The sequence below is a fragment of the Papilio xuthus genome, unplaced genomic scaffold (genome assembly GCF_000836235.2).
Source record: "Papilio xuthus unplaced genomic scaffold, Pxut_1.1 DF827135.1, whole genome shotgun sequence".
Taxonomy (NCBI): Eukaryota; Metazoa; Arthropoda; class Insecta; order Lepidoptera; family Papilionidae; genus Papilio; species Papilio xuthus.
The window spans coordinates 1,733,620-1,748,982 of record NW_013531514.1 but is presented as its reverse complement, the minus strand read 5'-3'; the positions used below and the strand labels follow the sequence as shown (position 1 = coordinate 1,748,982).

Sequence of the window (15,363 nt, the reverse complement as noted above, 5' to 3'; positions counted from 1 at the left end):
ATATTTACTACTAGATTTTTTTTTTAAATTCTGCTTAGGCTGTAGCCTATGGTTAGTCAATTGTTATGTAGCTAACTAATGGCAAAAGATTTTTTAAATCGGTCCAGTAGTTTAAGAGTTTATTCGTTACAAAAAATTACAAAAATCTTTCCTCTCTATAAGATGATGGGCAAACCATTTATGAGTGCGTTTGTAAGTGTGCGTACGAACTTATTGTTACAGGATGTTCATAAATTAAATATTCAGTATATTAATAAATTTGGTATATTCAAGTGATATTTTATTAAAAGTTGAATAACTACGTTATACCACATATAAAGCATTGAATGAGATTTTTAAATAACATAGTATTAAAATACGATTAAATCTAATTATACGATTGATTTAAAATGGCGTCGGGTTGGCACTCTTCTTAACACACAACATTTTTGTTATTTTTCCATTAACATTTGTTTCTTTTTAAATAACAAAATTCATTAATATCAGCTTATAAACATCGTCACAGTACCTTTATTTCTATTGAATGAATTGTTTATTTTGACAAATTAATACTTATTTTGAAAGATTTAATACAAATTTACGACGAAAGTGACGATGGCAACTTTAGTGTGCAAAGGTTTAACTCTCTTTGTTCAAGTGCGCAATTTTTTACTATAAAGTAAATAAAATAAGTCTCCGCTCTCTAAAAGCATGAGTTTTGTATGAACTCAACTGTCTTATTTCAACTGGCACAGTCATATTTGTTATATATGTAAACTGCTAGTGGAAATGACAAATTAACCTTTCCAAGATTCAAATATACAAGGTTTACTGTATCTCTAATATGCCATTTTAAATTAATCGCATATTTTATAAGTACTTTCCCATCTTCCAAATCACTTCATCATATTCCGATCCATGAGCTAAATACTAAAACACTATTGATCAATTTCTATATCTGTTAAGGAATGTAAAATTATTAAACAAATTAATTATTAACTTATATACAAATAATTATTGCAATAAGAAATAAAAAAAGATAAGTTCATATGTGCACGAAATCATATTAAAAAGTTTACGAGTATATATATTTGATAAAATTACAATAAAGTTAAGGTTACATTTTAAGTTAAAAATTTAATTATGTCCATGTTTATTGATTAAAAAAAACGAGTACTTAAAAAATAATTCATCAATTAACTAAATAAATCCGTTACAAGCTAAAAATATCTATGTTATAAACTAAATATAATAATCTATTTCAGAGATCAATAATATTTAAAATTAGCCTCAACGCACACATTGTATTTATAAAAAATCATAAGTATGTATGGAAAATATTTAAATAAAAAAACACGTACACATATACATAGCAGTATATTTACCAAAGAATATAAATGACAATAAAAACCATAGAATGTAAGAAAAAAAAAAGAAAAAGAACATACAAATTGTATGTGGCCGGATATTACTTGAAATTAAAAAAAAAAAAAAGATAAAATTGAATCGTATAGTCTGTCAAGAACTATGTATCAAAACATAAATACAATAAATAGATATAAAGAGATAAAAGTATATTTGGTCACTAATTGTCATTGATACGATTTTGTAAAAAAAAAACACGCTGTATCTTGTTTTTTTCTAAGATGTATCTTATCAAATAAACTAACGTCGAACCGATATCTAAATGTCATACTTAAATACAAAACACAACCATTGTACTAAATAGTTTAACAGCTCGGATTGTCTTCAGTGTTACCAGACACGTCCAAACAAATGCAATTCACACAGATAAAAAAATTAATCAAACACAAATAATTTACAAATATAACCTCTGAATAACAAATATATTTATAAAAATAAATTAATTAACAAAAACTTTAATCTAAATCAATGTCGCATAAAGTGATAATAATAAAAAATACGGAAATTGCCAGATTACAAAAATTACGGTCAACAAAACAAGCCCTTCCTACAATTTACCCGATGATTGGTTCACTTGCCATTTAAAATTACTTTTAAATTTAAATTAGGAAAAAGCGACATCTATAATGCAATTACTAAATTTTAAATTTCACAAGCAACATTCAAACTCTAACGACAAATATGTAATTTGAAAAAGTGACTTGAAATGTCACATAAGATAGACACGTAATAAATATGACACATAGAATTATTCAAACTTTCGTGAGACATTATAATAAACTTATATAAAAACGGCTAAACACTCACGTATATTTGTCCGGTGGCGGCACCGACTAGTTTCGAGCCCATCGGGGGCCCTTTATCAAGGTGAGTGGGACTGGTATTATTTCGCGGACGCGGCCCGTCGCCCAGTGAGCCCGACTAGTTTCGAGCCCATCGGGCCAGTCGGTGCCGCCAGCGGACGTATATACGTGAGTGTTTAGCCGTTTTTATATAAGTTTATGACACATATATTATGGTAATATGGGGGACACTAGGGGGTTGACTAGGCTGCTTCACAGAAAGTGCCTTAACCTATTAAAAACATTGAACGACGATTAAATATTTTTGTGACGCTCTAACACGTTTACGTATTTACTACAAGTCCTATGTGACAAAGAAAAATTTTCGTGATTTTCCATTCCCGAAACAAACACAATTTTATGTTAGTTTTTCAGAAATAAGAGATATATGTTTTTGTTTGAATGCTTCGGCAATAGACAACCACATACATGGTGTCCAAACTTCTAAACAAAAATTACCAATTTTAGTATATTTATGAAAGAAATTAGTTTTTTTTTGTTGTAATTTATTCCGGATAGAATTTGTTCACGGATCTGTTTAGAAGTTTGGATCATAAATGTTTTTAATAACATCAAAATTTTCATGTAATACCAATTCGCATTAATTCCGTCGAACCGCCGAAGTATGTGTGTTGCCATAACCGAAAAATATTGTTAAATGCAAAAGATTTTAATTGGTTGATATTTTGAAGAAATAATTACAAGACTGAAGATTTCCTATTTCAGTTATCATTAAAGAAATTGAAAATATATAAGCTAATCTTTTTTTTTTTCATTTTTTTATTTTTTTTTAAATTGACGAACTCTATAAATTGTAGCGTTCGAAAATGAGATTATTAGTGTAAATAGGATTAATTTGGGACAAGAAAGTACTTATAAATTATTGTGCATAATTCGCCTAATACATTTCAGATAACCTATTTTTACATTTTTTTTGTAAAAAAATAAAAAAATAATTATGTAAACTATTTTATTTTGCCCTGTTTTTTGTAGTTTGTACAATGTTTTTATTCAAAATAATAATGAGACGTGTCACAACCGAGTGCACCATATAACTTATGATAACGTCTTTAAAAACATATTATAATTCGTTGGACAAAAATAGGAATTATCCGAACAGTATGGACAAACGATATGATCGATTGGAAGAAATTTAATTATTTTTACATTTGATAAGTGAAGTATGGTAAATCATCAGTCTCGTAATAATCGATGTACACCGACTAAAGTCGGCGAATCGGTTGCAATAGGACCCTGTATCCATCTGTAATGGCACAATTTTAAATCGGCAACCACGTCCGTTGTCAATGCGGTATGGCAACACAGAGCCACATACTCCGACTGACGTTCCTGTCAAACCACGAACAAAAACGCTCCTTAAACCTTCAAGAATACAGTTCAGTTTCCTTTGACAAATGCTTTCGTAATTTCGAAATGAATCGAGACAGATATAGAAATAAAGAGAAACGTTCGCGGTATAAGAGAGAATGTTAAGTTTTGTTAAATTGAGCGTTATTCCGGTAAGGTTAGGGTTCAGTTTGGGTGTTCCGGGTCGTCGGTGGTGCGGGGGCGGCTAGGCGGCGGAAAGGGGAGGCTCCGGTGGATCGTGTCACCGCGGACCCACCGCGCCGCGCCCACGACGCCCAGGCTTGCCGCGACGATTGAAGCCCCTTTTAGTCACAATAGACAATTTTATAACACACTGTTGCGAGTCGTTAAATTGTCATTAAAAGATCACTTTTTTGGTATCTTGGATATTATACTAAGACTTCTGGCGGTAAGACAGAGTTATGTGGGGTTTGATCCACTAAAACCCCCTAAGTGACCAATCTAGAGCGCAATTTATTCCGGGATCTCCGAGGAACACACCGGAAGATTAAAAGACACCTAAAAGAGGAATCGGAACTAACCGACTTCTAATTTAAACTGTAATGCACTGATTTGGTAAAAATGTATACACTGTGGTTGTTTATTTTGTATGGTTGCGTGTATGTTTGTATGTAGTTACCTGTACGGGCCGCGATAAGCCTGGCGCTGTGGCGAGCCGGGCTCGTTGCAATCGTTAGAAGCGTTGCCGGGCTGATCGTTGGCGGCCTCGGACTTAGCAGTTTCTTGCGCAGCTTGAGATGGTCCGTTATTGGCAACCTAAAAAAAAGTTATTATGTGATGATCCAGCCACGTTTATAGTTATTGCTTTAAGATATTGTTAAACTCTTTGCAAATCTTACTAATATTATAATTGCGAACGTTTGGATGTAAGGAGAGATAGATGTTTGTTAGAAGATATCTCTAGAACGGCTGCATGGATCTTGCTGAAATTTGGTATAGATGAAGAACGTAGTCTGGACTGGACTCCGGACATAGACTACTATTTTCGAGCAGACGGAGTCACGGGCGGCAGCTAGTTATTAAATAGATATTTCTACGTTTTTCTTACCGCATCGGCAGCCGTGGTGATGGTGAGCGGACGCGGTCCCAAGTTACCGGAGCCAACCACACCTCCCCTGGCCATTTGACGAGCCAACAAAAGCGACATCTTCCTCTGCATAGCCTGGGAATTCAATAGTTAAATAATTAAAAAAACCCGACTAACTGAAGCTCTACTCTGCATTTACTTTTTCATTTTAGAACATACTCAAAAACATCGAAAACAGTTTTAGCAATGAAAAAAACTTATGACGAATGAGGCTTAAACTCGTTAATTTCACAATTTTTTTTTATTTTATTTCACATTTCCATTATATTTTTTGTTTTGAATGAATGAAGGACTTGTCGATCGACTCTTTGTCAGTCGGGTCAAAAGGCCTGTAGGTACAATTACGTAAATTATTCAAATTTTAATATTGCGCGAAAGTATACCAGCATCTCAGGAGTGACGCGGAATGGCGGAGCGTTGATAGACTTGACCGGCGGGGGCGCCTTCTTCAGCGACTCCACGTCAGTGGTCACCACGCAGCGGCACACCGGGCAGAATGGCTGACAAACAAAACGAAAATCTTTCAATAATGCCACACTCAGATTTATAAATTGGACAGAGACTCTTAGTATAGATATATATGACACTAAATCAACAATAAGGAGGACTACTTAACTTCTCTGAGTTAAGAGTCATGAAGAATACGACTGACCACTGGCGAAATTCTTTTTCACATATTTAAAACATTTTTTTTGACATATTTTCGCATTATATTTATTTCATAAAGGAGATGTTACATTAAATTGTAAACTAAATAAAATTTGTAAATGTTCCTATTTTTGCTCTCAAAGTCTTTGTTTCGGTAAAGTAGGTCAGTTGATATTAAATGGGTCACTTGACATGCGCATTATAAGTTGCCGATCCCAGATCTAATAGACAAATAAATACAATTAAAAGAAACAAAATTACTGATTTTTATCTGACTAGAAATAATCAATTATTTCAAAAGGACCAGCCATTAGTCTAAGACAGCTTTTTTTCTATTTACCTGGTATGGTGGCGCCTGTACTTGCTGCCAGTTGGGGAGCTTGTCCATCTCTTCTTGATAGTACTTCTTGCCAAGGATGAGGTGGTTGGCGAGGCAATGGCTGTGGAAGTGATGGTAGCATTGCGTCTTGATAAAGACGTCCCCTTCCGCGAAGCCGAACAGGCAGATCACGCATTGACCGCTCGGCAGATTGCACGCTGTCAGATTCTCGCGTATAAGCTGTGAATAAATATCGAGTCAAAACTTGGGCGTGTTTTATTTAGAAAGTATTGATTAGGCGCGACTTCGTCAGCGCAGAAGAAAGTAGCGTAAAATTTGCTCTCATGCATCAGCTGCCATCCAGTCAAAATCGGTTCCACCGTTTTGAAGGAAGACTAAAGAAAAAAAAAAATATTCAAATAACATTAAGCATTTGTAGCCAGAAAATCTCTCAGAATGTTAGGACATTGCTGCAGCAAAAAGAATATGACTCCAATCAAGGAGTGATTGTCATATCTTGACCCATCAAATAAAAATCACATGTATGGAAACTTAATCAATGAGAAAATGAAATACAAACATAATTCTAAATACCCGCCTAATATACCAAAAATATCTTTGACATTATCGGAAAACTAAAAGCTAATAATTACAAATTACTTACACATTTGGTTTGGTGAATGTTGAAAAACCTTGTTCTGATCTTACCTCCTCCATTTGTAACTGCTATTTTATTAGTTAAATACTACATTAAGTTTTACATATGTTAATTAGTGGTTAATAACCGACCATGTTCATTATTTAGTAAAATCCCTCCACTTTATCAAAATTATAATATTTGTAATCCTTCAATGAAATACAGTCAAACCTAGATCAGCAAGAGTCCAAGAGACGGCAATATTATATTTACAAGATTCTCTTTAAAGCGAGTTTCTCGCTTTTGGAGGTTGTCCATAATAACTCTTGCTATCAAGGTTTCTCACTTATCATGGTTCAACTGTATTTAGTAAGCTAAAGCATATTTAATTCACAAAACTGTAGATTAAACGCACACCAGACTGTTGAACAGACTCCAACAGTCAACTCTAGCATCACTGTTTATGCTTAAATGAAACACAGACATCTTTATTTCATTGTTATAAAAAAAAATCACCAAATAAAATGTATAATAGTGCTGTTTATAAAAACATGGAGTTATTTTATTTAGAAAGCAAAATAGAGATTGTATATTTACCACCATTATTTAAATACCGAAATATTTTAGAAATAAGATAAAGTCTTTATCAAAGATTAAGTTGAAAAATAATTTTGTCCTAGCTTAAATTAAATTATTTCTAGCCTAATTAAAATCATTCATTTGCAATACATTTTACATAACCAATTGGATTACAATAGGAATTGCATAAAATAGTGAATAATGATTATACATTTAAAATTTGCAGTTAAATAAATTCATGTTATTAAATATATACTTCATTAAAAGTTAACTTGTTGCATAATAATGATTTAAGTGCTAAGGTTGTGTAAGCTTTGACCTAGTTAGCTAAATTTGTTTTTTTTTTAAACTGTTAACCATATGGATGATGATAAAATACTAAAATAGTAATATGAAAATCATTACAAATATAAAAGATGAGATGTAAAACTAAAGAGATGTAAAAAAAATCAATGTTCACTTTCTTTCAAAATACAACGCAATTTACTTACATCAATAAGTTCGAAGACAACAGGCTGACCCAGGCAATCTGCTAATTTAATCTTGATTTGTGAGTGAATGCTGGCTATAATTTCGTCGTCTAATCCTCTAGGATTCCTAAGGACTATATCAGGACTTGCATCTGGATAGTTCGGGGTCAATCGAACCTCTAATGTCACGCATACATATTGCTGATCAATATCTTCCCCAGTCAACGGATTGACGACAGTTTCAATAACAGTGGGCACATTACCGACTCTCCTTATGGTGACATCGTCCATTAAAATTGCCACCAAGGCTTCCACTTCATCGGTTACCCTAAAAGCAATCATTAATGTAGACACAATACACTACACTTGTAAAAATTTTACATTTTAGACCACACCTTTCATCCACATAAGACGTCATGTTGCCGTAGGAGTACAGATCGAACTGAAATCTAGCTAGATCTGGGATAATTTATTTTACAAGTGCATATAGAGTTCAGGCAGGCGCAATGCAGACGGTGCAACGAACGTATACAGAAAAGTATACAGCGCAGCCAGCCGGTTTTCTACAATGAAACACGGACAAAATCAATCAAGCTGACTGTCCTGCCAGAGAGAATTGTAGAGTATATTTGTGCACAGATTACAAATTATGCCCGGGAATAGACACGAAATAAGTAAAAAAAAATCCGTTGGTTAAAAAGGTAACAATATTTATAATAGTTACAAGTCATCCGCTAATTATCGTGAGAAATAATCAAAAAAGATATTTATACGCCCAGATTATGTGTCATAAAAAGGTTATGGTGGGTTGAAATCTCACACAACACTCAATATACTCTTTGGCCGCTGCGCAATGCGCAACGCAGGACAGGATTGGACATTATGTATTTTATATCGGCATACTATTTTATTTTATGTCTTTAGTGCATTCCCTTCCCTTAATGTACCCTACTGATTTTGACCACAATTATTTTGAGAATCTAACTATGTAGGGTGACCTTTACAGGCACTATAGAATAGTTCCTTATATAAAATTTGCATTGATCCCGGCAAGGAGCAAACTCAAGGATCTTACGAAGACCTATCGAACACTTGTTGTGTATATGTACTGTATTATTTAATCTTTTTCCTACTACACATCTATTGGTTGTTGTTTGTACGTTATATAAAAGGCGTACCAACGGTTAAATATATAAATCTAGAGACGTATAGTTCATGTCGTTCCATTTTATTTGTATTAAAGTGCACATGTGTATGAATATTGTCATAGTTTGATAAACAACGGCCAACGCCCTTTACTATCGTCATTAGTAATAACTTGAAAAACTGTGTGAGCCCTAATTGAACTGGTTTCATTTTCCTGTTCATGTACGAGGTATCCTTAAAAGAGGAAAAGAAATTTTTTATTAAGTAAGACTAAAATAGACTCTTTAAAAAAATAGAAACAAAAATATAGTTTTAAAATAAAATAAAAGGTTACTAAGATTGCGCCCATATTATTTGAACAATTTGGTGCGGATGGTGGTAAGTCGCTGCATGCGGAGTTCGGTGGACGGTATTCTTAAGGGATTGGGGAAGGCCTATTGTCCAGCAAAAGACTGATACAGGCAAAGGATATAAAATTAAAAAGCGACAAAAACTTGTTTTAACATATTAGAAATATTGTAATCTAAAAATTATAGTAATAGTTGTGATGCTTTTATTTCCAACTCCTTTGTGGGTTGAAGCTAACTTTCGTGTCGTCTGCGCTTAGAGTGGAGTCCATGGTGATACTGCTGTTCTGATTTCGCGAGAGCGCCCCCGAAGCCGTCCCCTTGCTACTCCAGCGGTCACTGATCCTGTAAAAATGATATTATTCAATTAATAACAAAGTGCATCACCCGGTAAATCACCCTTAACTTAGGGTAGGCTCCGAGCCCCTCGGTGGGGACGTATAGTGAGCTGATGATAATAATAATAAAAAAACAAAGTGCATATACTTCAGTGAGTAGGAATGTGGCAAATACTGTCTCCTTTACCCCAATTATTTCCTAAGTGTATTGTTATGGCCGTTTTATAGTAAATAGTGTTTTCTATTTACTGCTCTAGTATATTTTACATTTTATTTGATGGTGTGATATGTCGTGATATTGTCGTATTCATGGAATAATTTAACTTGTATGTTTTCGGTATGTTGATACTAAAAATAAAACTTACATCCTACGCAGCTGGTTGTTGACTTTGGCTTTGCACACAAAGATAATAAAAATGGCCAAACCGATCATTAAATTGTATGCATCGGTGATGTACCAAAACTGCAACTGCGGCTTCAGAGAACTCACCACCTCCAATATCCAGTTAATTCCCATGATCACTGACAGCTTTAAGTATACGGAAAATCTGTGAACAATATGCGAGTAAATAACATCTTTCTTTTATAAAATAATGGGGCAAACGAGCAGCGGCGCGAAAACGACGCCCATGGACATCTGTATTACCAGAGGAACTGCAGATGCGTTGAGGGCCTACTGAATTCACTCTCTAACTATGAAAAGTCCTATAGAATTTCTTATTTATATTAATTGAAAAGTCGACCTTACTGTATTATGGGCTCGGTGAATTATTGATACTTATATTTTGTTACAATAAAGATTAACAAAAAGTAAAATTTCTCCGTCGCTGTTTCATTTTCCTCTGTTTAAAAGGTAATGTCAGGATAAATCAATTTCCATAGATTAGTAGATTTATTTATAACAATCGTTTGACGTAGTATCCTTACCTGTGTCGTTGGAAGCGATGCGCGGAGGGCATGCCAGCCGCGGCTGAGTTTAGGACGGCGTTACCGCGACTCAGTCGCCAGATGTTAAATGTCGTCATCAAGAAGAATACCCAGTTACTAGTGATTAGTAGGAGCATCGGTACATAAAGATATAACAGCTTTTCACCCCCTAAAATATTAAACAACAATAAATGATAGCAGGCCAATATTCTGATGCCGATTTTGTTAGATTGACGAAATCTTACCTTCTAAGAAACAGCCACTTCTAGGAATCTTTGGTGTTATCAACCAGGGAAGGCCAGAAACATCGATTTCATTAAGAATGGCGCATGCTATCGTCATAAGTAGCGGCAAACCCCAGCCGTAAATGCTATACATACAGAATTTGAAGTTTTCACCTCGTCGATGAATCGGACGGGCTTTTGCATAACCTCTGTAAAATATACATTATAATAAGTTACGATGTTTGGACTTATTGAATTAAAATTTATGGAAAATAAAATATTTTCTCCAAGATATTAAGACTCCTTGCCTGAAAGTCCACCAAATGTCAATAGACATCACATTCATCCAGCAGAAGCTCGATAAGAAGAAGAAATACGTAGAAAAGGCTGTAACAATAAATACTATTATATTAAGTCAAGGAATAGAAGGAATAACCAAACTCAGGATAAGCACGCAGTACCGGAGTTAGGGTTGGTGCGTTTGGGCGACCGCTCAGGGCGCTGGACAGAAAGGAGTGCCACAGGTCTGGGAATTACACAGTTTCACATAGCCATATGACATGGTAAAAAGGCGGCGCCGTAACAATTTAGCCTAAGGTCGATTAACATTAACAATGGCAATGCACACACGAGTATGTTGGTACATTTTATGTGGATGGTTGGAACTGGCATAAATTAAGAGTTATTATTATTAAAAGGTTCTTACTTAAGCCAATACAAGACGCAACTGTGTGGTCCTCGATCTGTATGATGGAGAGCAACAAGAATGCTCCCAGCAAACTCCCAACATATGCCATCAGCACTTTGCCGGCAAGATTCCTCAATGAAGGCAGTAGTGAATACACGATTAATGTTAGAGCCAGAAACACGCAAGAGATCAGCAGTGCTGTTAAGAAAAAAAAACATAAATATAAGTAGCCATAAAATGCAAAAGTAATTCATTAAATTTAGACAGGATCGACTAATAAAAGAGCTCAAGATTTGTTAAAGACGAAAACTTAAGGCTTAAATTAATCTTAAACTATTGTGTAACTAAGTTCTAATTCATTCCAAGTGCTCGATTGTTGAATGCTAAGTTCTAAAAAGAGACCATCATTTAAGAGTGTCGGGGCTCAGAGCCTAAGCATTTGGCCTGTAAACTACTGGACCTGGGTTCGAATCGCGTCGTGTACCAATTTGTTTTTCGATTTACAAATGTACATTTATCAGATGTTCTGACAGTGAAGGAACACATCGTGATGCAACCTGCACATATTTGCGAATAAATTCAAGGATATGGGTGAAGTCAACCAAACCGCACTGGGCCATCTTGGTTGACAATGGCTTATTCACCTTCAAAGTTTCAAATTAAAAGTTGTTGAAGGTAATATGTTGGATCATATACACACACTATTTTTTTCCTTACCAGTAGTGAAGAACGCATTACTCTCTGGCATATATTCAGGGTCAAGGACTATAAAGAATCTAGTGCTTATATCACTGATGTTCTCCTTCCGCACATACTGAACGTATTCAACGCAAAAATGTTTGGTATCCAAAGCTATCCATCTTCTAAATGAGTTTGGAATTTCCAAATACACTATTCCATCCTGAAATTTACAGAACAATTGAATCTAATCTTGAAAGCTATTTAATCTTACTTTTTATTAATGTTACAAATTTCATGTTTAGATATATTGATAAATGTAAGAAGGTATCTCCAGAACAGCAGCTTGGATCTAGCTTGAAAATTGCCAAAGGTGTAGAATACAGCCTGGAAGAACACATAGGCAACTAATTTTTTTTTTATTCCGCGCGGACTGAGTCGCGGTCGACAGCTATTGTTTGTATGAATTTTTAAATTAATATCTCGATATTTCTTTTTGGAACCTTGAAGATTATTAGACGGCGTTATTCGTAAACAAACCAATATATCGTTATGTTAAACTTGTAGGTACGGAGAAGTACTATTTAGTGAGGTATTCGTTCGATTCATTCGATCTCATTCGAAACCAAAACCATGTGTTTAACTGGAACAACAGCCTGATGAAAATAACTAAATATAATAAACGATAATGAAACACAAACAAGGAAAAATATGCAAACATCAATCAAACGTATTAAGAGGAAATTAGTGGTTAATTAACGTACATATAGGAGTGATAAAAATATACCCAAGAAAACTTATTGTTATTGTAAATAATTATAATTTACTAGCTGTCGCCCGCGACTCCGTCCGCGTGGATATATAAAAAAAACTTAATTAGTGTAGCCCATGTATTCTTTCAGACTATGTTCTATACGTATGCCAAATTTAATCGAGATCCGTTCAGCCGTTCTAGAGATATCTTCAAACACCCATCCATCCATCTAAACATTAGCATTTATAATATTTGTAAGTTAAATAAAAAGCATGTCTTTAAGGCATAAATTCGAAAAAAAAAAGAATAAATATTATCCTATGTCCGTCGCCTGGCTCCAAGCTACCTCCTCACCAATTTTCAGCCATATCGGTAAAGCCGTTCTTGAGTTACAAATAGTGTAACTAACGCGACTTTCTTTTATATATCTAGATTTACTTCTATTGAAATAAAAATGTATTAATTTAATTTATTATAACTAGTAATTATCTCAACAAACGTGTCAATGCTACGTCAAATGTACTCACATTCTAAATAACATAAAAAAATTGAGCAACATAAACCTACGGGGATATAAGTAAATAGTTAAAAGATCCTGAATCTATAACCGAAAACCCATTTTTGGACATTTAATAAAATTATTAATGTCTAAGCAAAATATTCAATTTTAGTTCTTAATTTTTTTTTAGAGAATTTTCACAGGTTTTATTATAGTGGTATTTTAGAATCTTGATGAGTTGCGTGTACTTTTTTAATTTAGTGCCATGGTACTCTTCATTCATTTTTTTTACACAGTAGCATGTCAAAGTTGCTCAAAAGTTAAAATGTTCTAAAATTTCAAGAAAACAATAAAGTTAATTTTCCAATTTTTTAGCTATGTTACTTAGGTAGCTAATACAAAAAAAATTGCAGGAATATCTTCATATTTGTAGCCACAGTGTCTAATCATATGGTGGAGGGTATCAAATTATAAGAAAAGTTACAAAAGTTAATGTAACTTTTAAACAAAAAGAGATGTTTTTTTTAGTATTCTTCCCGGTGCAGTTATCGAGCTGGCTAAACACCATTTCCGTTTTATCGTTGAATTTTGGGACATCCTGTATATCCACGCGGACGGAGTTGCGGGCGATTGCTACTTTATAATATTAGTAAGAAGTAATCATTGAAACATGTGTCAGAATAGTTTACATAAAACCCTTCGTCACGATCAAGTGAACGAAGTTCGGGCTGCAACTAGACAATATTTATAGTAAAGAACTGTTAAAATATCGATAGAATAAAATCCTCCTTACCACTGTCAAATAAGTGTTTAATCCCGATGGCTTAAAATCCAGTGCATTTTCCATAAAAGTACTGTTCGTAAACATACCCGGTGTCAAATGATAAATATCTCTTAAAGATTTTCCGATTTCATATATGTCATCATTGTAGACTGTCACATTGTGGAAATCAAAGGTACCCGTGTAAGGGACGCAGGCTCTTGTTACGTTGACTAGTAGATAGTCGGTCGCGTTACAACATTTCGGTATGCACTTGAATTTTTCACAGTCTTTATTATTTCTTACTATGACGTCAGATGAACCTTCTATACTATATATTATTGTAACACAAAAAACAAAAGACAAAATCTGTACAAAAACAGACAGTCCCATGTTTGTGTCGCTCCTGTTCTGTTGCACGTTTAAGCTTAGAATAAGTTACGCACATCGTTACTTTGTTGAATTGTATCCCTACACTCAATTGCAATAAAACTGATACATGTTACCATTTAATTAATTTAATTTAATTAATTAATTCTATAATATTATTTTATTGGTGGTTGTTTACCAGATTATTGTGTTGATGGAAAATTAATATACGTAAAGTGTTTATAGGCAATTATTTGATTTTCAATTACTTTCAAAAAAATGTAATTTAATTGTCAAATGTTTGATTACGAACTTCTTAGTGGTGTTATCAATAAACTCACTTAGTGCTTAGTAATCAGAGATATCACATGTTTTTTAATTTGCCAACATTTTTGATTCTTCATCCAGGCTAATTACTAGTAGTTGGTACTCCTTTTTTTTGCAATTTAGTGTTTCATGTTTTCCATAGGTATATATGGACATTGTCATAGTTTGATAAACGATGTTGGTACTTTACAAGCCCATAAGTTCATAATGCACAGAGCTATAAGGAAGTATTTTATTGAGTTCATGTAAATATGTATCGAATTTATGTTTCCACTATGAATGTGAATAACCTTTTATAGTTTACATTTTTAATTTTTTAAATAAGGATGTTGTTCAATAAATAGCCATTAAATATTACATGTATTTTGAGGTATTCTAACGCATGGAAAATTATTTCGATGTTTTAAATGTCTGTAATTCGTGAAATATGACAAACAAAGAAAAGCGTTTTTATTTTACTAATTGACATTAAAAAAATCTAATTTTTCCCTCGAATCCGACGAGATTTCAATTCATTTAAATATTACTTGTTGAAATATGTTCTATTAAAAGAGCAAATAAGGCAAATTACGCATAGTTCAAAGTGTATGACGTTTGTAGAGCACCGCATGACTCAAACTTGAGGTAAACACTTCGCAGCAGCCCTGATTATCTGCAAGTCCTTTGTTTCTAATGAAAAACGTTTTATTTACAGCGTACAAATTATCTTACTAAAGAAGACGTAAACTAAAATTGAAGAGGAAGAAAACTCGAGCGGTAGAATTTAGGTAAAAATTTGGAAATTAAAATAATAAAGTTAAAATGAAAATGAGATTTGCACGCACTATCGGAAGATTTTTTTACAACGGACATTTCAGAAACGTAAAAAAGAAGAAAAATATGACATTCCTATGAAAATGTAAAAATTAAAAGTAAAAAACGTCTAAAAAGA

At 33.6% G+C, this 15,363-nt stretch overlaps 2 protein-coding genes across 2 annotated transcripts; both read right to left on the bottom strand.

Annotated features, from left to right (window-relative positions):
• Positions 1-2,347: 2,347 nt before the first annotated feature.
• On the bottom strand, positions 2,348-7,983 carry LOC106119699 (E3 ubiquitin-protein ligase RNF25). Its single transcript, XM_013314826.1, has 7 exons — positions 7,771-7,983; positions 7,397-7,703; positions 5,711-5,929; positions 5,106-5,222; positions 4,684-4,797; positions 4,255-4,391; positions 2,348-3,916 (listed from the first exon to the last, which is right to left on the bottom strand). The coding sequence occupies exons 1-7, from the start codon at positions 7,791-7,793 to the stop codon at positions 3,856-3,858; spliced, it is 978 nt and encodes a 325-aa protein (XP_013170280.1). The 5' UTR covers positions 7,794-7,983; the 3' UTR covers positions 2,348-3,855.
• Positions 7,984-8,996: 1,013 nt separating this feature from the next.
• Positions 8,997-14,156, bottom strand: LOC106119677 (G-protein coupled receptor Mth2-like). The gene is made up of 8 exons (XM_013314775.1): positions 13,770-14,156; positions 11,763-11,946; positions 11,064-11,243; positions 10,666-10,744; positions 10,379-10,566; positions 10,134-10,302; positions 9,572-9,754; positions 8,997-9,213 (listed from the first exon to the last, which is right to left on the bottom strand). The coding sequence occupies exons 1-8, from the start codon at positions 14,127-14,129 to the stop codon at positions 9,075-9,077; spliced, it is 1,482 nt and encodes a 493-aa protein (XP_013170229.1). The 5' UTR covers positions 14,130-14,156; the 3' UTR covers positions 8,997-9,074.
• Positions 14,157-15,363: the final 1,207 nt, after the last annotated feature.